The following is a 21,006-nucleotide window of genomic DNA, read 5'->3' as shown; positions in this document are numbered from 1 at the left end:
TCGGAGGATACTGCCTCGACAAGCTCTTGGCTTTTGCTTTGTAATCAAAGTGGTGTGTGGGAAGGCTGAGGAGCGGGGCACACAGGCATCCCTGTGTAAACCGCAAGCCTTTCTCCCCGGCGCTTCCTCTACATGCGCTTGCTGAAATTTCTCAGGCCAGGTCAAAACTTTTAGGTTATGGATCACAGGAACAGACCCAACCACTCAACCTCCCAGGAGTCTCAGTTCCCTGTAGAACTAGAATATTATAAACCATTAATGGAGCTCGATGAGATACCACATTCTACTTGGTAGAGGAGCTGCCACAGAGCCCACACGTAGGAGGTCCTCATGCATCTCAGTCTCCTCCAGGCTTGTCTTGGGCCCGTCCTGCTCCCTCAGCACCATCAGCTTGCAGTCAGAGCCGGGGTACTGTGGTGGCAGGAGGCTGCTCTGCGCTCTCTCTGTCTCCCAGGCCTTTGAGGTCTCCCTTTTGACTTTTGTCTGACTCATGTGTTATTTAGTTTCGGATATTTGGGGATTTTCTAGACAGCTGCAGTTTTTTTCTAACTTAACTCCATTGTCAGAAAACACACTTTTTATAGTTTGGATCCTTTTAAATGTAATTTTTCTTAATGGCCTAGAATGTGGCCCACCTAGCGATTATTCCAAGTATACTGGAAAAGTCTGTCACTGTTTCCATTGTTTCCCCATCTATTTGCCATAAAGTGATGGGACCAGATGCCATGATCTTAGTTTTTTAATGTGGAGTTTTAAGCCAGCTTTTTCATTCTCCTCTTTCACTTTCATCAAGAGGCTCTTTAGTTCCTCTTCGCTTTCTGCCGTTAGGGTGGTGTCATCTGCATATCTGAGGTTATTGATATTTCTCCCGGCAATCTTGATTCCAGCTTGTGCTTCATCCAACCTGGCATTTTGCAAGATGTATTCTGCATATAAGTCAAATAAGCAGGGTGACAATATACAGCCTTGAAGTACTGTTTTCCCAGTTTGGAACCAGTCTGCTGTTCCATGTTCGATTCTAACTGTTGCTTCTTGACCTGCATACAGATTTCTCAGGAGGCAGGTCAGGTGGTCTGGTATTCCCATCTCTTGAAGAGAGTGAAAACTGTGAAGCACAGTTTGTTGTGATCCACGCAGTCAAAGGCTTTGTCAGTAAAGCAGAAGTAGATGTTTTTCTGGAATTCTCTTCCTTTTTCGATGATCCAATGGATATTGGCAATTTGATCTCTGGTTCCTCTGCCTTTTCTAAATCCAGCTTGAACATATGGAAGTTCTCAGTTCCCGTACTGTTGAAGCCTTGCTTGGAGAATTTTGAGCATTACTTTGCTAGTGTGTGAGATGAGTGCAATTGTGTGGTAGTTTGAGCATTCTTTGGCAATGCCTTTCTTTGGGATTGGAATGAAAACGGATCTTTTCCAGTCCTGTGACCACTGCTGAGTTTTCCAAATTTGCTGGCATATTGAGTGCAGCACTTTCACAGCATCATCTTTTAGGATTTGAAATAGCTCAACTGGAATTCCATCACCTCCACTAGCTTTGTTTGTAGTGATGCTTTGTAAGCCCCACTTAATGTAAGGCCCTCTTGACTTCACAGTCCAGGATGTCTGGCTCTAGGTGAGTGATCACACCATTGTGGTTATCTGGGTTGTGAAGATCTTTTTTGTCTAGTTCTTCTGTGTATTCTTGCCACCTCTTCTTAATATCTTCTACTTAGGTCCGTACCGTTTCTGTCCTTTATTGTGCCCATCTTTGCATGAAATGCTCAGTTGGTATAGTGGTAGACTGTTTTCTTGGGCTCCAAAATCACTATCGACTGTGATTATAGCCATGAAATTAAAAGCCGCTTGCTCCTTGGAAGAAAAACTATGACAAACCTAAACAGCATATTAAAAAGCAGAGACATTACTTTACCAACAAAGGTCTGTCTAGTCAAAGCTATGGTTTTTCCAGTAATCATGTATGGATGTTAGAGTTGGACCATAAAGAAAGATGAGTGGTGAGAATTCATGCTTTTGAACTATGGTGTTGGAGAAAACTCTTGAGAGTCCCTTGGATAAGCAAAAAGTTCAACCCAGTCAATCCTAAAATAAATCAGTGCTGACAATTCATTGGAAAGACTGGTGCTGAAGCTGAAACTCCAATACTTTGGCCACCTGATGTGAAGAACTGACTCATTTGAAAAGACTCTGATGCTGGGAAAGATTGAAGGCGGGAGAAGGGGACGACAGAGGATGAGATGATTGGATAGCGTCACCAACTCGATGGACATGAGTTTGAGCAAGCTCCAAGAGTTGGTGATGGAGAGGGAAGCCTAGCGTGCTACAGTCCATAGGGTCACAAAGAGTCAGACACGAGTGAATGACTGAACTGAACTAATACTGGAAAAGAATGCGTGTTCTGCTATTGTTGGGTGGAGTGTCCTATAAATATCAGTTAGATCAAGTTAATAGATAATGCTTAGGATTGTTATGTTCCCTTGATGAACTGCCATCTTTATCATTTATGATACTATCCCTGGCCACGTTCTTTGATGTAAAATCTACTTGGATATTACTGTAGCTTCTTTTGACCAGTGTTAGCATGGTATGGGGCTTCCCTGGTGGCTCAGTGGTAAAGAATCTGTTTGAAGTACAGGAGACTTGGGTTCAATCCCTGGGACAGGAAGGTCCCCTGGAGAAGGGCATGGCAACCCACTCTAGTACTCTTGCCTAGAGAACCCCATGGACAGAGGAGCCTGGCGGGCTGCAGTCCATAGCATCGCACAGAGCTGGACACGACTGAAGTGACTGAGCGGCAGCAGCATGATGTATCTTCTTACATTCCTTTACTTATAACTTAGTTGCTCAGTCATATATGACTCTTTGAGACCCCCATGGACTCCAGCCCACTAGGCTCCTCTGTCCATGGTATTCTCCGGCAAGAGTACTAGAGTGGGTTGCTATTCCCTTCTCCAGGATGTTTTCCCGACCCAGGGATCCAACCTGAGTCTCTTATTTATTTTTATTCGCTGGCCACACCAGGCCAGGGGACAACATGTTCAAAAGCACGGGAGAATGGCTGAGATTTACCCTCCCAAGAAATAACCAAAACAGACAAAATACGAGAAGCAACGGTTTTCAAGTCACTGCACAGTAGGCGATGATGGACAGTGATCTTTGCTAGAACAAGTTGAGCCCTGAAATTGCCCTGGCTTACTGCTTTGAGAGGAAAAGAGAGCAATCAGCAGGTGGAACAAATAAAAAACAGTGAGATGAGGGACTCAAACCTAACCTTATTGACAATCGCATAAATGTCAGTTAGATAAACATCCCAATTGAAAGGCAGGAATTGTCAAGTTGGATAAAAGTAAGCCCCAACCCCATCATGCCTACAAGCAATAAAATTTAAATGTAAAGATACAAATAAGTTAGAAGTGTGTGCCCTCAGTCGTGTCTGACTCTCTGAGGCCCCGTGGACTGTACTAACTAAATTGTCCTAGCTCAGTGCTGCCTCTTCCAGGAAGTCTTCCCTGATTCTGCCTCTCTTCCCACCCACGGAGAGGCTGGGACAGGCACCCCTCCCCAGTACACCTACTGTGACAGCCTCACCCAGCACAACTGAATGTTTTCTTATCTGTTATCACCATTAAACCACAAGATCCTTAAGGGCAGCGCTCTTTGTGGGAACTGACTCCACTTTGGGAACTTTGTGGCCACTGTGTAGCGTTTCAAGAAATAGGCAGCTATGTTCAGCCTTAAGGTGAAAAAGTAATCTCATCTTTGTGTTTTGGATTCAGTCATTTTATACAGGTTGACAACGTTCACGTGCAGGTCTTCTCTAGCTGCGGCGAGTGGGGGCTGCTGTTTGTCGTGCGCAGGCTTCTCACTGCGGCGGCTCCTCTTGTGGAGCCTGGGCTCTGGGTGTGCAGGCTGCAGTGGTCGCAGCCCTGGGCTCAGCAGTTGTGGCTCGAGGGCCTAGTGCCTCTCAGCCTGTGAGATCTTCCCAGACCAGGGAACATACCCATGTCCCCTGCATTGGCAGATGGATACTTAACCGCTGGGACCAGCAGGGAAGCCCTCCCAAAAATGTTTTTAATTTTGGCTGGCTCTGTGTTACTTCCTATTATATCTTCAGTTTTAAAGTATCTCACCTGGCCAGCAGGTTGAAGACTTCCCGTGGGGAAGATGTTGGCCATCCCAGGACCCCAGCCCCGGCCCTGGCCAGCTTACACCATGTGCTCAGACTTGGCCTCTGACAGTGAGGCCCTGGGAACAATGTTCTCAGAAAATAAGTGTCTCCTGGGATTAATTTCTCATTCTCAGAGGAGATAGGAAGCCGGAGACCTGGAAAGATGAAAGGGCTCTGGGACATACGGACTGACTGGGGCCAAGTGAGAAGCCACAGGTGGAGCTGGGGCGGTCAGCCTGGAGGAAAGTAGACCCAGAAGCTTCACAGAGTGCCCGAGAGATGTGGATGGGGGGCTTGGCCCGTCCTCTGACACCCCCAAGGGCAGCAGCATTAGCACCAACAGGAAGGGACCAGGCAGGATTTCACCTGGAGTAAGCCTCTGCTTCCTGAAGCCAGGAAGAAGCTGCTTCTCTGGACAGTAGAGCGTTCTGGCACTGGCATGGTCAGAGGAGGCTGGGGGGACCATTCTTTCAGGATGCTGACCTATCATGATTTTGGATGAAACTCCTGTCTATACTGGTCCCCGCCCCATTGTAAGTTGTTGACAAACCCAGGGCATGTGGAAGGACACCCCCCGGAAGTGGGGGCTGATGAGGCTCAGCTATGACCTCGGATGAGGCATTCAGCCTCCCTGGGCCTCAGTTTCCTTCCCCAAATGAAGAGTCTGCCCAGAGGCTCTGTGGTGCCCTCCTCTTCTGTGACACTTTCCCATCTGCTTCTCCTCCCAGGTGCTCATTCCCACCACCCGCTGCAATTCCCACAAGGAGAACATCCAGGGCCAGCTCAAGGTCCGCACACCAGGCATCTACCTGCTCATCTTCGACAACACTTTTTCCAGGTAGGCCGCCTCCTCGGTCAGCATCCGGATGAACCCACCCGGCACCGCGCCTCAAGGACAGAGGTGGACGTTTAAAAGCAGTTGTTTAATTATCAGTCCCTGATTATCAGTGGTTCATTAATTTTAGACCTATACTCTGGTGTTCCAGTGTCCTTTGTAGAGTGTGTAACACACAGCCTGATACTTACAGTCTCACCACGGGTTAAGTGTGTTCTCTGCCCTCTGCTCTTATTACTACTACTCCCTTCAGCCGCACAGCAGCCCCGTGCAGTAGGGACTGTCTTTCTCCTCGTGTTACTGCTAAGGGGCTGAGGACCTAGAAGAGGGGCACTCCCAATCACCCAGCTGGTGGTGGGGCTGGATTTGAACCCAGGTGGCCTGGCTCGAGGCTCTAGGCTCTTACCCGGGATGCTCTTCTGCTTCTGCCGTCCTGATGCCCTCTGCCCAGGCCAGAGAAGAGCCAGCAAATACAGTGGAAGGATTGGGCGGATGGGTAAATGGATGGATGGATGGATGAGAGAGAAGTGAAGTAAGAAGGCCCAGAGCTAATCAGAACTGGAGCTGCGAGGCGAGGCCCCTGGGCCCCCTCGTCCAGGGAGTGGAGCAGCAGGTCCCATCTCTGGGGAGCACGACTTCAGAGCTCCAGGTGCAGGTCCAGGAGTGAGTACAGGGTTGAGGGGTCAGGACGATGGGGTGAATGGAGATGAGGCTGGAGGGGCGTCCAAGAAAGGAAGCAGGACAGCAGACCAATGTTGGTTGAGCATCTGCCTCGAGCCAGGGCCCTGCTTCATGGAGATGTGCGGCTGGCACGGTGAAGGCTGCTGGGCACCTGTCCCTCTTCTGGCTTCAGTGTAAGCCCTTAGTAGGGGCTCGCTTCATTCATAAGACCTGTCTGATAAGCATTCAGCCACATCCTCTCTGAGCGGGGCCCTGAGCTTGTGGCCACATCCCTCCCCATAGGTGCCCTTGCCAGCCTGCTGGGCTTTAAGCACAGTAACTTAATAGCTATTAAGTAGGTGAGAAGCTGGGGCGCCACCTGTTGGTGAAAGCCGGAGTGCAACCTCTCACCACCTCAGGGCCTTGAACTCCCAGGGCATGTGGCTGAGGGCATCCACCAAGGGAGAGCTTGGAAGAACGGGCTCCCCACCTTTCCCCTTCCCCACCCTTCCCCCACACACCCCCAGGAACATGAACACACCCTGCGTTAGCAGGATTCCTGGGCATGGGCTCTGCATGTCCAGAAAGCTGGTCAGACCAGGCATGGGCCTCAGCCCCTCAGGGCAGCGGTCAGGAGACGGGGTGGAGGCCAGCCCAGCGAGGGTCTGCTCTCCCCTCTGGGTTTTAGTGGAACCCCAGTTTCCTCTGTGGTGGCAGCCAGCATTTTTACTACCTCCCTGAGCCCCACCGCAGGTTGACGGAGAGGCTGGGAGCAGCGTGTTGAGGGCAGAGGCAGCTGCAGACCAGCTTTGCAGTCGGCATTAGGAGCGGCCGTGGTGCTGAGACACACTGCAGCCCTCGCCACTGATGTCGTCTCAGGGCCTAGTCAAGGTTTTCAAAGCACAACAGTGGAAGAGATCCAGATGTCCAGTCAGAATGAGATCCAGACTCGCCTCCACTGTGTGTGTCCCCTCCACGCCTGCGCCACCCACTTCCCCAGGGCAGCCCAGACCGCCGAGACCCCTGAGACACCCCCACCCCAGGGCCCCTTCAGAGCAGCAAGGCAAGGAGGGGTGCTTCACAGTGTGGGACTGGATGGGCGTTTCTGCACCCAAGCCCAGGACAGTCCACGGAGGTGTCCTAAGACCCTGACACTTGGCAGGAAGATGTCTCTGCTAGAGAGACAGGAAATGGGGGTGAGGGGACCCAGAAGAGTCCACGCAGTCTGTGAGGGACCCCAGGCTCGGAACGGAGGTCTTTGCACCAAAGCTTCCCATGCCAGCCAGCACCCACCCCAGCCAGGTCACTGCAGCTGCTTCCAGCCCTCGGAATAACCCCTCCTTCTCCATTTGTCTCCTAGATTCGTCTCCAAGAAAGTCTTTTATCACTTAACTGTTGACCGGCCTGTGATCTACGATGGAAGTGATTTCCCGTAACCTCAAGTACCTGGATTTTGCTAGTTTCACATTACCCACAGGAAACACTACTCCTCCTCACTTGTCACGTAAAGCACCTAAAAAACCCAGAAAACAAAAAATAGCTGCTCTAAAGCTATCAGTATCCACTATGCAACTTTAGGAGACGGGCCCTTGGCTGCTCGTCAGAGCCGCGTTGCTCCGAGCGCCGTGTACTCGGCGCTGTGCACATCACTCTTAGCCCCATGGCTCGTAAGGGCTCAAGTGATGTTTTCCATTGTCCTCACACCCAGAGGGACACTATGCCAAAGGTTTAAACACTCAGGAGACCATTGGCCTCTCCAGGGGGGTGCAGTTGGCTCCAGGCCTCCTGTGAAGAGTTTCCCAGGTCAGAGGGGTCCCGACTTCCACCCGTGGAGAGACACAGCCCCCCTGTGCCCAGCCAGGCATCACGGGTGACCATGAGCTGGAAGGCCTGGCCAGACCCTGTGGGGCCCTTGAGTCCTCCCTGGGAAAGGACATCAGGGCACCTAGGGCCCCGCCTGAGATCCCATCCAGCTTCCTCGATCATGCTCCTGTCCCCTCCTGCCCGGGGAGTGCAGGGCTGCTCAGAGGGGCCGCCAGCTGCACTTTTGTCCTGGCCCTTCTATCTGGGCGAGTCTGTCTTGGAGCAAAGCCCTCCACTCAGCTGGGCCTCTCAACAGCTCCAAAATACCACCCTAAGAATCAGAAGTGAAGCTAATCCAGGAAACAGAACCCACCGACTGAGGGCCTGCAGTGCAGTCTACATCCAGAGGGCCAGAGCCCAGATGCTGGGTAACGTCCACGCCATGACCAAAAGGCTGGACGCGTCAGCCTGTGCGGCTCACTCCTCAGCCTGTCTTTGTTTGTATTAACAAGAGCTTCTGCAGATATGTTTACTAATGATTATATTCAGGGTAGGAACCACTTTTAAAAATCGGGGGCTTCTTAAGAGAAGTCTTTGCTAACTCAAGTATACACGGGCATAATTCATGAATCGGCTCTTTGCTCACCTCTCGGTCCCTCCTCCCCACCTGCCTAGGTTCCCTGCACCCCTTTTCCACTTCCTGCTGCTCAGCCTGCACCTGACACCTGGGAGCAAATGAATCCTCTGTCCTTTTCCGGGACAAGCAGCAGATGATCTTCCTGTTCTCTGTGGCCCTTTTCTCCCACCACAGAGTGCTCACCTGTGATGGCCTCTCTGTGCCCTGTTCACAGGGCAGTCAGGACCCAGGTCCTTCCGCAGTGAGCAGAGATCTGACCAAGCAGCCCACCTTAGCTGTGGTCAGGGTAGAGGGTACCTGGCAAGGCAACTGCAGGTCCTAGTACCCCGCCAGCCCTTCAGCTAGCCCGGTGACTAAGCCAAGTCACACCACGTCAAAGCTTCATCTCGTCATTCACAAGCCTGGTCTGACTGGTTTTGAGAACTGACGAATGGGTCAAGAATCCTTGGCCAAGTTCAGTTCAGACCCCATACCTCCCAGGCGCCAGCAGAGGTAGGAGGAAATGACTTTGGCAGTAGACTCAGAACTTCCATTTAAACAGGAGACATAGGCAGTTCCAGGCACTTTAAGTGGGGCTTGAGACACGGTGAACAGAACCTTCCAGAAAAGAGCTGGCCCTCTTGTGCTCTCTTTCCTGGGAGCAGCCGCCTGTGGCAGAAAGCCAGGAGTCTCTAGCACCTCATTGAGCAAGGTCCTGACGGTGCTTAGCACCAAAACAGAAATGGCCAGGCCCCCAGAGACTTCCTGGACTCGTGCTTGTCCTTACAGGGTGCCACACTGCTTGAAAGCAAACTACCCTGCCTTTAAATCCATCTCCCCCTTGAAAAGGATAATCAGATGTAGCTGGCTCACCACTTGAGAGAAACAAAAGACCCTGAAGCATCTGGAATCTCAGTTTGAGTGCTTAGCTTTCCCAGGATACCCTGGAGACATGGCCAAGCAGACGGCCCTCTGCTCATGTCACCACCGTCACCTGCAGCTCGAATCAGCTTTTCTCGAGTAGCTGATATGTTTCCTGCGGAAGCCCTGAGACATTCCATCTGAGGCTTGTTCTGAACCTCTGTGACTCGACCCAGCAGGGGACCAACTGCAGCTTAAAAAAATCCTGTGGCTCTTGTGAAGCCAGCCCAGAGCCACTGCTGCAGGAGCTCGTGGGCCCCTTGTGCCAGCACTGCAGACGGTGACGGCAGTGGTGCAGAGGCCTTCACCTGCCCACTGCGGCCCCACCCTGCCTCTGCAGCGTATTTAGTTTTTTGTGCTGAATGGACTCTTGTTCTTCATTACTTTGCTGTGGGAGCTCGGGTTTGCTGTGCAGCTAGAGATCATCTTGGCATATTTAAGTATGGCTTGTATAAACTGCTTTCTTATTTTAAACAAGTTCCCAACTTTACTGAAGTTTGGGGGCTGAGGTATTCTTTTTAATGCAAACAATAATGAAAAACAGCTATTGAAAGTGGTGGCCCCGGCCAGTAGACTGAATTAACACTAAAAGTCAACAAGTAGGAAGCATTCTTGGGATCCCAGATCACTATCTAAAAAAAAAGAAAAAAAATCCCCCAGCAGCCTCTTTGGGGGCTGGCCAAGCTCTCTGAATAACTGTTGCTGTTTAGTACAAGATTAGTACCAGCCGCCTTGCTCACCACTGCCTTGGGAGCCACTGATTGCCCTCACCCAGGAACACGAGGCCTCTGTCAGGCACCCTCATCCACCGCCAGCAAGCATGTTTGGGAGAAAGCGTAGCCCCTGCAGAGCACTTCTGGCTGGAGCCCACCTACTCCACATCCACTGGATCAAGAGCAGGCAAGGAAATTCTCAAACAGGAATCTGGAACTGAAACACTACATAGGGTCTGAAAAGTATGAATGCACAGCCACGCTAGATAAATCAGAGATAAAGGAGATGGTTTTTTAAAATTATTTTCAGTTGTCACTCACCTTCGGTGGTGAAGCCATTCCAGATTCATCTGAAAAGAAATCCCAATTTGGAGATGAAATCTCAGTCTGTGTTTTATCACTGTGGTTAGCTGTCGACCATACGTTTTTATAGGAGTTTCAGTTTTAGAAGCCCACCTAGGTGACTCCACCTTGGAGAATCCCAGCCTCAGCTCAGAGGTGTTGAGAATGAGAGCAGAGCCGCCCTCTGCAATGCTCAGAACCAAGGGTCACCTGGCACAGAGAATGTTTAGTCAGCCATCTGCGTTTACAAAACACTTACCCAAAAGGTTCTTTTCAGTGGAACCCTGGGTGAATTCTCTGTTGTGGTGGAAATAAAGACAGTTAATAATGCCTTTTCTCTCTTAAGCACTTTTTCAAAATAACACAGTACATCTTTAAATTTGGGGAGGCATTTCTGATAAAAAGACTTCCTCAGAGCCTGAGGACAAGGGCTGTCCAGAGATGCTCCTGTTCCCCCATGGCTGCAGAGCAACAGTGAAGCCTCAGTTGGGTGGCTTCCAAATCAGAATTGCACTTTAATTGACCAATCCTCAATGCTCGCAGCCTTACAGGGTAGTGGGTCTGGGAACCCATCTCTTTTTTATCTGCCAAATAATTACCAGAAGCACATCAAATGCCAACTCTCCACCTGCCCAGTGGGGGTGAGGAACTTTTGTATCCCAAAACATAGTCCGTATAGCATCTGCTGCACCATTTGGGAATGTCTTATTTTTAATCTCAGGATTTAAATAAACACTATGACATTGAGAGTGGCGTCGTCTTTCATTCCATTGAGACATAAGGTGAGAGAGGAAATTGCACACAGCAGAGTGGGGGCAAAGCTGTTGGGCCATGTCAAGTCCTGTGACTTCAAAAGGGAAGAAAAAAAGCAGCTGTTCTAAGAGGTTGCCAAATTGGCCTGGTGTCTGGACCCACAGTCTGCGCTGAGGTCCGAGTTCAGACTTGCCTCAGCCAATGCAGTGCACCAACCCACTGCCCTCTGCCAGAAGAGCTTCTGCGTTCAGTGAAATTCCCCAGCCCTCCCCTGGTCCACGAAGAGCAGCCTGATTTACCAGAATGATGGAGTCGGGGAGGAGGTCACAGGTGGCCTAAAACCACGGTTAGTCAAGCTGGATCCAAATCTAGGCAGAGCTGCTAGAGGAGGCAGCAGAGAGGGGCAGCGAAGACCCTGGACATGGGCCCCGAGGGCTGTGTCCCAGTCACTCCTCCCCTGGGCAGACTGAGCTTGGGCCAGGCAGTCCATCTGCACTCACCTCTGGAGCGCCCTGTGCCCCACAGGGTCCTCCCAGCCCTCCTTTCCTCCACTTCCCTTCTCGCAGCCTTCCTCCTGCCTCGGATTCTCCTGTGGCCTCTTCTTTCATCAGTTACTCAGGAGCAGGTGATACTTCCCGGAAGTGTATTGTTGCCTGCAGCTCCAGGACCCTGTTTTTCATCCTCATCTCCCTGCTCTGCCTCAGCCCGCAGCATGGAGCACAGAGCATGGTGCTCACCAGCCTCTGAATCAGCGAGGACACTGGGCACCATGATCAGCCCTAGGCCATCAGCAATCCCACTGGCCAACTTGGCCAGAGACCAACCCTCAAAACCCCCGTGGTAGAGAAGGACAAAGGTCAAGCCCACAGGGGCGATTTAGGGAGGATGGAGGTGAGCTGGTTACTGGTTCGGACACATAGAGCCTCCTGTGCCCTCAAGCCTCTCCTGTCCAGTAATGGAAGGGTGCTCTATCCAAGTGCCTGAAACAGCACAGCAGAAGGAATTCTGTGTTCATAGGAAAGGCCTCGCAGAGAGGCCACGTGGACTGAGCCTAGGAGAACGGACCGGGACACACAGATACAGGCTGCTCTATCTGGGCTGGGATCCTGGCCTCCATGCCACACTCCTGGTGCCCTCCCCACCTGCTGAGCCGCGCCAAGGTGAGCAAACCAAATCCCCGCTCCTGGTTTTCCAAGCCCCTGACACAATTCCGGGAATTCTGGCCCCTCGGTGTCCGTAGACGCGTGCCGCTGCCTGCGATGCCTCTTCCGCCCGGAGAGTGTAGCGATTCCCCGGGTGACTCAGAAGGACACTTCAGCCAGGGTCAGACCTCTCGTTTTGAAGATGCGTGGGAAAAATCTGTCGAGTGGAGCCCGCCACCCACACACATCTGCAGAGCAAATAGATGGTGAAACCTGTCACCTGAAATGAGAAAACGGACTTTTATTGAGAGAGCGGTTAAAGCTGAAGCTATCAAAACCCAGGGGAGAGCAGAGCTTATTATGAAAGCCGCTCAAAGTGGGTTAGGGTTGAAAGAAAGGTCAGCCTTTTACTTTTCCCACACTCGCTGGTTTCTGAAGAAAGATAGTAAAGCCGAGCCGAAGTATGATTACCAATCTCTGGGCTTTGATGTGTGTCCCCTCGTCCCTCCCCCATCCCTCGAGCTCCCCGGGGAGGCTGGAGGCTGGTGTGGTTTCCTCACCCCTTCTGGCAGGTTCGTGCTGAGGTTATCGCACTTGGCAGCCCCATCTGAAGCCTGGAATGAGTTGTCTTAGCTCCATAATGAACAAAGAGAGCCAGGCCTCTCCAAACCCGAGGTGCATGAGTGTCCTTCCCCAGGGAAGGCGTCATTTCCAGAGCGCCTTTGGCTTCAGGCCTGTGGCTCCGGCAGGATGCTCAAGGGAAAGGCGATTTCAGGGAGACCTCCCACTGAGCCCTGAGGAGAGAAGGACACCTTTTCTGGGAGGTCACCCATCCGTCTGCCAGGTCAGTGGGACAGGCGCTGGCTTCTCCTTGGCATGAGAAAAGAAAGCGGGAGCGGGGTGGGAGAGGCCCAAAGGCTAGCAGGGCAAAGGAGGGGTAAGAAAGGAGGGTCAGCAGCAGGAAGGGCCTTCCCTGGGGCCACGCCGCAGGCCCAGTGAGCAGAAGTTCTCGTGGGAGGGAAGGAGCGGTGGGGGAACAGGTTTACTGAACAGACAACAAAGGCAGTGACTGCAGACCTGGAGAAAGGAATCCAGTTTGTTCTTCTGACTCTGAGGCTGACTTCAAGGCCCCACGTGCTTTCACAAAGTGGCCACAGCATCAGCCCTCAAGTGGCCTTTGCACAACAGACAGGGTCTATGTGTGAAACCAGAGGTCTTTGTAAAGACAGCCCTTCTGCACCAGCAGGGGCCCCCACAGACCTCTTGGGTGTTCTCAGAAGGACCACACAGTCATGCCCTCAAGATGAACCTGTGGAAGATGGACAGGGACCCATGAGGCCCAGATCAGGTGCAAGGGCTCCTTGGTTATCAAGGGTTCAAGTGTTTTCAGGAAAAGCCCAAGACTCACCCAGGGCTCAATTTTGCTCCAGAGTCAAACTGTTCATTTATTAAGTGTCAGTAAATACAAAGCAAGTAGCAGAGAGTTTCTTAGAAGAAAGTCCTCTTCTTTGGGTTACCTGGTGGCACATTAAAATACAGAGTCATGGGCACGCCGCATGTCAACTCTGGTTCATTGGGTCCAGTTCATTCACAAGTCTGCCAGATGAGGATATTGGAGGTGATCCATGGACCATGCCAGAAAGTCCTTGATGATCACTGCTCTGTCACTATTTTGGTTAGAACTTGAGGAAAGGGGTAAAATCAGCTAATGGATCTGTCTCCTAATTCAGCTTTGCCAGTGACCCTCAAATCTTGGAGCCAGGACCTCTCCCTCAGCTCATTGGTCCAAGCACTGGGATGCAGTGATGGAAATGTCATTCTTAGAGAGGAAGATATTTCCAAATGAACCACCTGGTATGAAACTATCCTACAGGTAAAACCTTTTTACAACCGTAACTTTTTTATGGCTTATGTTCTTATTCAACGGACATGTTACCCAACTGGTCATTTGTAAATAGAAAAACATTCCCTTCCCCAAACCTGAAGTAGTTCCGTATGTGTCCACAATTTAAGATTTAGAGGAAGAAATATGAGTTTGGTATCAAAGGGTCTGGATTAAATAGGGATTCCTAAACTGGTCCATACACAGAATTCAGAAGGTCTTTGAACTTGGGAAAATGACACCTTTCCTCTACTATCTAGCTAAAATTTAGATCTTCTTCAATTAAGAATATAGACTACATGCCACATGAGTATGCATTAGCAAGACCTGTGTCTCTGCCACTGGTGGAAGTGACAGATATTTTCTTCTTACTTAAAAGTTGTTGCAGACCCTTTAAATATCATTTATGCTCATCTTCACTGTGAAATGAAGGTTGTTGTTAGACCTGGTATAGATTGTTTTTAACTGTGTTCATGAAGAGATGTGTATTACTAGTTCACAAATTTATCTTAATATAGAATTATGGTTCAGTGTAATTGGTTTCCCTTATAATCGTATATATTTTATTCATTTTATCCATTCTAAAACATTCTGAGAAGGCTTTGTCAGATTGTCAAAGGAGTATATAAGGGATAAAAAAGGTTAAGGACCTTTGGGTTCTGGCAGGTCTTCATGGAAAAGAAGAGAAAGATCAGCTCATTGCAGCACTGGCTTATTATTTATAACATATAATTAATAGCAGCATAAGTAATTTGATAGGCTCTTGCCATAAGTCAGCCACCTGTTACAGATGAGGAAACCAAAGACCCAGGGAAACTGGTAAGTCTGAACCATTTGGAGAACATGTTACTACAAGGCTGAGATGGCTGTGGGAGTAGTTTTCTCCAAACCATTCTTATTTCACTGGAAAGTATTCTCCAATGATTTAAAAAAAAAAAAAAAAAACCTTCCATAAACCAAGCTATGCTGTGGCACCCTTGACCTGTAAACCCTTACTATGTATCATCCTCCCTACAAGAGGTTAACAGTTATGTACTGAGAATTACAGCTCATGGTCCCACACTGTATCAGTGGATCAGATCTCTTCTGGCTCTTAGGTTTTCTGGATTCCAAAAGTTGAACAAGGGAAAGTGCTGGGGCTCACTCTGCCTTTGTTGGCCTTGCCAGAATATTCTGAGTTCCCTAGATTGTTAGTCCCACTGAGAAAGTGTCACCCACAGCGTGAGACCTTTTAGCGTCTGCTCACTCATTCCCAACTAGCTTTATACCTCCATTGGCCCCTTTGGTAAGAGGTGTCCCAGCCAAACAGGAAGTTTCCATCAGGTGTTCATTCACTCATTTATATCTGGAGCTTTGTAAGGGTAAGAGCATGATTTTATTATTATTTTTATTTATTTTTGGCTGTGCTGGATCTTTGTTGCTGCATGCAGGCTTTCTCTAGTTACGGAGCGTGGGCTCTAGGCACTCAGGCTCCAGTAGCTGTGGCAGCCAGGCTTTCTTGCCCCACAGCATGTGGGATCTTCCTGGACCAGGGATGGAACCCATGTCCCCTGCATTGCCAGGTGGATTCGTAACCACTGGACCACCAGGGAAGCCCCAAGAGCATGATTTTTGAGTGGAAGTATATGGTGTCTTCAGAGAAGGCAATGGCACCCCACTCCAGTACTCTTGCCTGGAAAATCCCATGGATGGAAGAGCCTGGTAGGCTGCAGTCCATGGGGTCGCTAGGAGTTGGACATGACTGAGCGCCTTCACTTTCCCTTTTCACTTTCATGCATTGGAGAAGGAAATGGCAACCCACTCCAGTGTTCTTGCCTGGAGAATCCCAGGGACGGGGGAGCCTGGTGGGCTGCCGTCTACGGTGTCACACAGAGTCGGACACGACTGAAGTGATTTAGCAGCAGCAGCAGCAGCATATGGTGTCTTGGATTTGCTTTAAAATACCGTAGCAAAGGGAGGAGCTAACGGAGAAAGGTAGGAGTAAAGGAAGAAAGGAGGGAAGGGAGGAGCAAATGAAGGAAGGGAGGCAAAGGAAGCAAAGAGTGAAGAGGAAGGGAAAGGAGAAGGAAGTGGGTGTTGTGGGCGGGATTAGAATGCGGAGAGTGTCGATCACTGTCGGAGCTGAGTGATGGGTATGAGGAGGTTCGTTGTGCTATTCTCACCACGTTTATGTATTTTTTTTATTTAATTTTTTTTATCTCTTGACTGCTGAGTCTTTGTTGGTGCGTGGACCACCCTCCAGTTGCAGCGCACGGGCTGCTCATTGCAGCGGCTGCTTTCGGGGAGCACAGGCTCTAGGGCACGCGGGCTCAGCTGTTGCTGTCCCCAGGCCCTAACTGGACCGCAGCCTTAGTAGCTGTGGTGCACAGGCTCAGTTGCTCCAAGGCATGTGGGACCTTCCGGGGTCAGGGATTGAATCCGTGTCCCCTGCATTGGCAGGAGGGTTCTGTACTGCTGAGCCACCAGGGAAGCCCTACGTGTGTTTTTTTAAATTTTCATATTTAAAGATTTTAAAACGAAAAGAGCATGAGTGGTGATAACCTGAACTAACTCAGTGGCGGGGGCACTTAGCCTGGCAGTGTCACACAGGCGTGGGCACCGCAGGGCCTTTGCACATGTTACCCCCTCCTCCCAGTGCACCCTCCCTCCCCTTCCTCCTGTAGCTCATTCCTGCTCATCCTTCAGCTCTCAGCTTAATGCCACTTCCTCGGGGAAACCTTCCCTGCCTCTCATCCCCACAGTAGGTCAGAGCCTCTTGTAACACACTAGCATCTCGAAACCCTCTCTTCATGACTGTCTAATTGGCATCTGTCATCTGTGAACTGTGAGCTTTGTGGGCACTGGGCCCGTGTCTGCTTTTCCTTAGCATCACTGAAGCCCAGTGCCTGACACGTAGAAAATGCTCCATAGGTTTTTGTTCAGTGAGATTGGTAAAATATCGTTAACAATTGCTGTATTTTCCCAAGACAACAGGATTTCGCAACAGTAAGTGCACTTCCAAGAACCAAATATTTGAAATTGGAGGGGCCGTTGATTCACTTAACATACATTTACTGAGTGTCTGTCATGTGTGAGGGCTGTCATAGGCACTTGGGAAATAGCAGTGAACAGAAAAGAAGAACAGTCCCTGCCCGAGTTTATACTTCTTAACCGTCAGGTGGTGCCAAGCGTGGAGAAGAGCAGAGCAGGGAAGGGGACTGTGGATGGGCCGGGATGGCCTGGAAGAGAAGGTGGTATTTAAGCAGAGACCTCAGGAGGTGGCGGAGGAAGCATGTGGCTGGGAGAGACTCAGCCAGAGTCACCTAGGGGATTGTGAGGTGAACTGTCTGACACCTTGTCCAGCCTCTTCTGTAATGCTGGGTCTGTGCCATGAGCTCCTGCAGGTTCAGCCTAGGTTGGTCACGTCATTGCGTTGGATTTGAAAGACTAATGGCAAAATTGTTTGCTCTTTGGTATGCTGTTTAAGGCAATGGCACCCCACTCCAGTACTCTTGCCTGGAAGGTCCCATGGATGGAGGAGCCTGGTAGGCTGCAGTCCATGGGGTCACTAGGAGTTGGACACGACCGAGCGACTTCACTTTTCACTTTCATGCATTGGAAAAGGAAATGGCAACCCACTCCAGTGTTCTCGCCTGGAGAATCCCAGGGACGGGGGAGCCTGGTGGGCTGCCATCTATGGGGTCACACAGAGTCGGACACGACTGAAGTGACTTAGCATGTAACAAATTACCCGCAAACTCAGTGGCTGAAAACAATAATAAGCATTTTATTGTATCTCATGATTTTATGGGTCAGGAGTTTGAGTAGGGCTTGACACGATGCTTCTTCTGTTCCCTGTGGTATTGACGCACTTTGAGGTGGCGTCCGGCGGGCAGATGGACTGTTGGTGAGAAAGGAGCTAGGAAGACCAGCAGGGACAGCGTGGGGTGAGGAGGACAGTTGGGTGTCCAGGATTCTGGCCAGGTTTGGCTGCAGAGTCGTTGGATCTGCGCATCCTCAGACCTGCAGCGGAATCTGTGGCTCCCGCATGAAGAATTTGAGGCTCCACAACTGCACGTGTTTGGGGAGGAGCCCGTGAGAATGATGTCATCCTCCCGTGGCCCACTTTTGACAGAGGGCTCAGCAGGGCCTCAGCTGTCCCATGTCATTGTTGAGAGTTTGTGTGCAGTAATATCTAAAGCCGTGCCGGCCCAGTCTGTGCCCATGCATCTTTGCAGCCCCTGGTACTCAGCCTGGAACTCGGCACACTGTTGGTCAACCCTTCAAAGCAGCGGCTGATTTGTCTGACCGTGTCACACATGCAAGGTGGGACAGCTTGGTGGGCAGAAGCCAAAGCTTGAGTGCCACAGATGCCCAGGATAATATCCTAGCCTTGTTGGTTCCTACAGTGTGATGCTGGGTGGGTTCCTGATCTCTGAAGTGCTCAGCCCCTTCATCTATAAAATGGTTGAATTACATACAGTATTATCTACCTGGCACAAAGCAAGCAAGCAAGCAAGAGATGACAGCTTGCTTGTCACAGGAAGAGGCAAGCCCATGTCTGTCTGGTACCCACGGGGCCTGGCAGGCCGTTGGTGTGCACAGCGGTCTGCTGATGGTTGAATTAAGATCAGTCAGGCCTCTACTCCCCCAGAGAAGGAAATGGCAACCCACTCCAGTGTTCTTGCCTGGAGAATCCCAGGGACGGGGGAGCCTGGTAGGCTGCCGTCTATGGGGTCGCACAGAGTCAGACACGACTGAAGTGACTTAGCAGCAGCAGTAGCAGCAGGCCTCTGCTCCCAGCCTCCTCAGATGAGTTCTGTGACGGATGCTCACAGAACACTGTAGCTCTGGGTACCCTGTGCTCTTTGCCCAACAGGTCTCAAATGTGCTTTTGCTAGGCCAACCTCTGATGAAAAGGTTGTTGCAAGCTGACTTCTCTAGAAGCAGATGCTGAGATGGAATCTTGGGGGCAAGTGTCTATTCGGGATTGCCAACTGTGAAGGGAAGTAGGAGGAAATAGGATTGGGCAGAGAAACCTTGCCAGCCTGGCATGAGGCTGTGTGCATGCTAAGTCACTTCAGTCGGGTCCAACTCTCTGTGACGCTATGGACTGTAGCCTGCCAGGCTCCTCGTCCATGGGATTCTCCAGGCAAGAATACTGGAGGGGGTTGCCACGCCCTCCTCCAGGGAATCTTCCTGACCCAGGGATTGAAGCTGTGTGTCTTACATCGTCTGCATTGGCAAGCGGGCTCTTAACCACGTGCGTCACCTGGGAAGCCAAATATGTCACAAGTGAAGGGGAGCTCACAGAGCCACATATTGGAGAGAAGCATTTGCTTGTCTTTCGTCAGTTTTATAGTACAGACTTTGAAAGGGACATTAGCTATTTGGGCTGTCTGTAACAATAATTATAGAATTGATTAGAGAGACATTCCCTATCCCAGGAGGTTGCTGGGCTCAGACCACAGTTGGAACAGGAGGGCCATATGGAGTCAGGCCAAGGAAACTGTTGCAGAACCACCAAGTCTTGGTTGGGATGATAATTCTAAAACCATGCTGTCTATTAATCACTCATAGTAAACAATCAGTAACTACTTGTCAAATGAAGACAGAGATTTCTTTGGAGCGTCTAAAATGTGTGAGGTGCAGATACTGGAGGCCATGATAATCTCCCTTTTGTCAAAGTCATTTAGCACCCCTTGACCAGACCTCACTTTGAGACAAGCTGTATTAGAGCTTCAGCATCAGTCTTTCCAATGAATATTTAGGACTGATCTCCTTTAGGATGAACTGGTTGGATCTCCTTGCAGTCCAAGGGACTCTCAAGCATCTTTTCTAACACCACAGTTCAAAAGCATCAATTCTTTGGTTCTCAGCTTTATTTATAGTCCAACTCTCACATCCATATCTCACATTTTACATCAAAACAACATTCCCCTTTGAATGTACACATTGTGATGTGTTGACTTGAGATTAGTCTTAAAAATTTTTTATAGGTAAAGCAGTATCTTTTTGGATATATTTCATTCAGTTTCCTGATTTTTCTGACCTATAGAGTTCCTGTAAAATGTAATTATATTATAGTCCTCTTTTATCATTACTTCAGGAAAGCACTCACAGACGTATTTTCTAGAAATGTTGAATGGGTGTCCTAGTGGGTGTCCCCTTGCTGGTCCTTCCAATGTTTTTATCTTAGGATAAATCTGCTTCTGAGACGTAGTTTAATTTGAATGTAAAATGGTCCTATTTATGCAGTCCTTTAAACCTGATTTAGCAACAAAGGGTACTTAAAGTCTTTAAAATATAATACAGCTGCCGCCTATCTTTGGTCCTGCTTTGACACTGCGGTAGGACTGGGACAATCAGGCAGGTGCTAAAGGAGGCCCTTGGAACTAGGGGTGGTCATCGCGCTCAGTGCAGGCTTCGTGGTTCTTGTGGCATTCGTCTCCTTTCCTAAAAATCAGAGTGGGGGGAAGTAGAGTCCATGAAAGCCTTATCTACCTCTGTTGTTGTTCAGATGCAGAGTCATGTCTGACTCTTTGTGACCCCATGGACTGCAGCACGCCAGGCTTCCCTGTCCTTCACTATCTCCTGGAGCCTGCTCAAACTCATGTCCATTGAGTCAGTGATGCCATCCAACCATCTCATCCTCTATTGCCTCCTTCTCCTCCTGCCCTCAATCTTTCGCAGCATCAGGGTCTTTTCCACTGAGTGCGCTCTTCGCATCACGTGGCCAAAGTATTGGAGCTTTAGCATCAGTCCTTCCAATGAATCAGTAGGGTTGATTTCCTTTAGGATTGACTGGTTTGATCTCCTTGTAGTCCAACGGACTCTTAAGAGTTTTCTCCAGCACCACGATTTGAAAGCATCAGTTCTTTGGTCCTCGGCCTTCTTTATGGTCCAACTCTCACATCCGTATGTGACTACTGGAAAAACCATAACTTTGACTGATTGGACCTTTTTTGGCAAAACTAACATGTAGTTCAGTTCAAACTACCTCTGAACTGCCACTTAATCTCCATCATGGTGTCCCATAAGTGACTCTCGGCTGGAGGAGATTGAACAAGCACAGTCGTGGCTCATTCCTCCTCCTCCCGTCCCTCCCCCAATCCTCAGCTCCAGTGGAGCCCCCAGGACATAGTACCAGAACCGCAGTATCAAAAGGGCACGGGATGAATAAACCAAACCCA

The 21,006-nt window shown here is 49.9% G+C and overlaps 1 protein-coding gene across 4 annotated transcripts in view; it reads left to right on the top strand.

Annotated features, from left to right (window-relative positions):
* The window catches only part of FYCO1 (FYVE and coiled-coil domain containing 1), a 78,767-nt gene extending 67,961 nt beyond the window's left edge, over positions 1-10,806 (top strand). For all 4 annotated transcript variants that reach the window (XM_027523607.1, XM_027523604.1, XM_027523606.1 and 1 more), the window contains 2 exons: positions 4,896-5,005; positions 7,023-10,806. In XM_027523607.1, coding sequence (XP_027379408.1) covers positions 4,896-5,005; positions 7,023-7,098 — 186 coding nt within the window. In that variant the 3' untranslated portion in view covers positions 7,099-10,806. The remainder of the gene's footprint in view (positions 1-4,895; positions 5,006-7,022) is intronic.
* Positions 10,807-21,006: the final 10,200 nt, after the last annotated feature.

This window comes from Bos indicus x Bos taurus, chromosome 22 (assembly GCF_003369695.1).
Source record: "Bos indicus x Bos taurus breed Angus x Brahman F1 hybrid chromosome 22, Bos_hybrid_MaternalHap_v2.0, whole genome shotgun sequence".
Classification (NCBI taxonomy): Eukaryota; Metazoa; Chordata; class Mammalia; order Artiodactyla; family Bovidae; genus Bos; species Bos indicus x Bos taurus.
The sequence above is the reverse complement of the archived record's forward strand: the minus strand, read 5'-3'. Positions and strand labels throughout refer to the sequence as shown.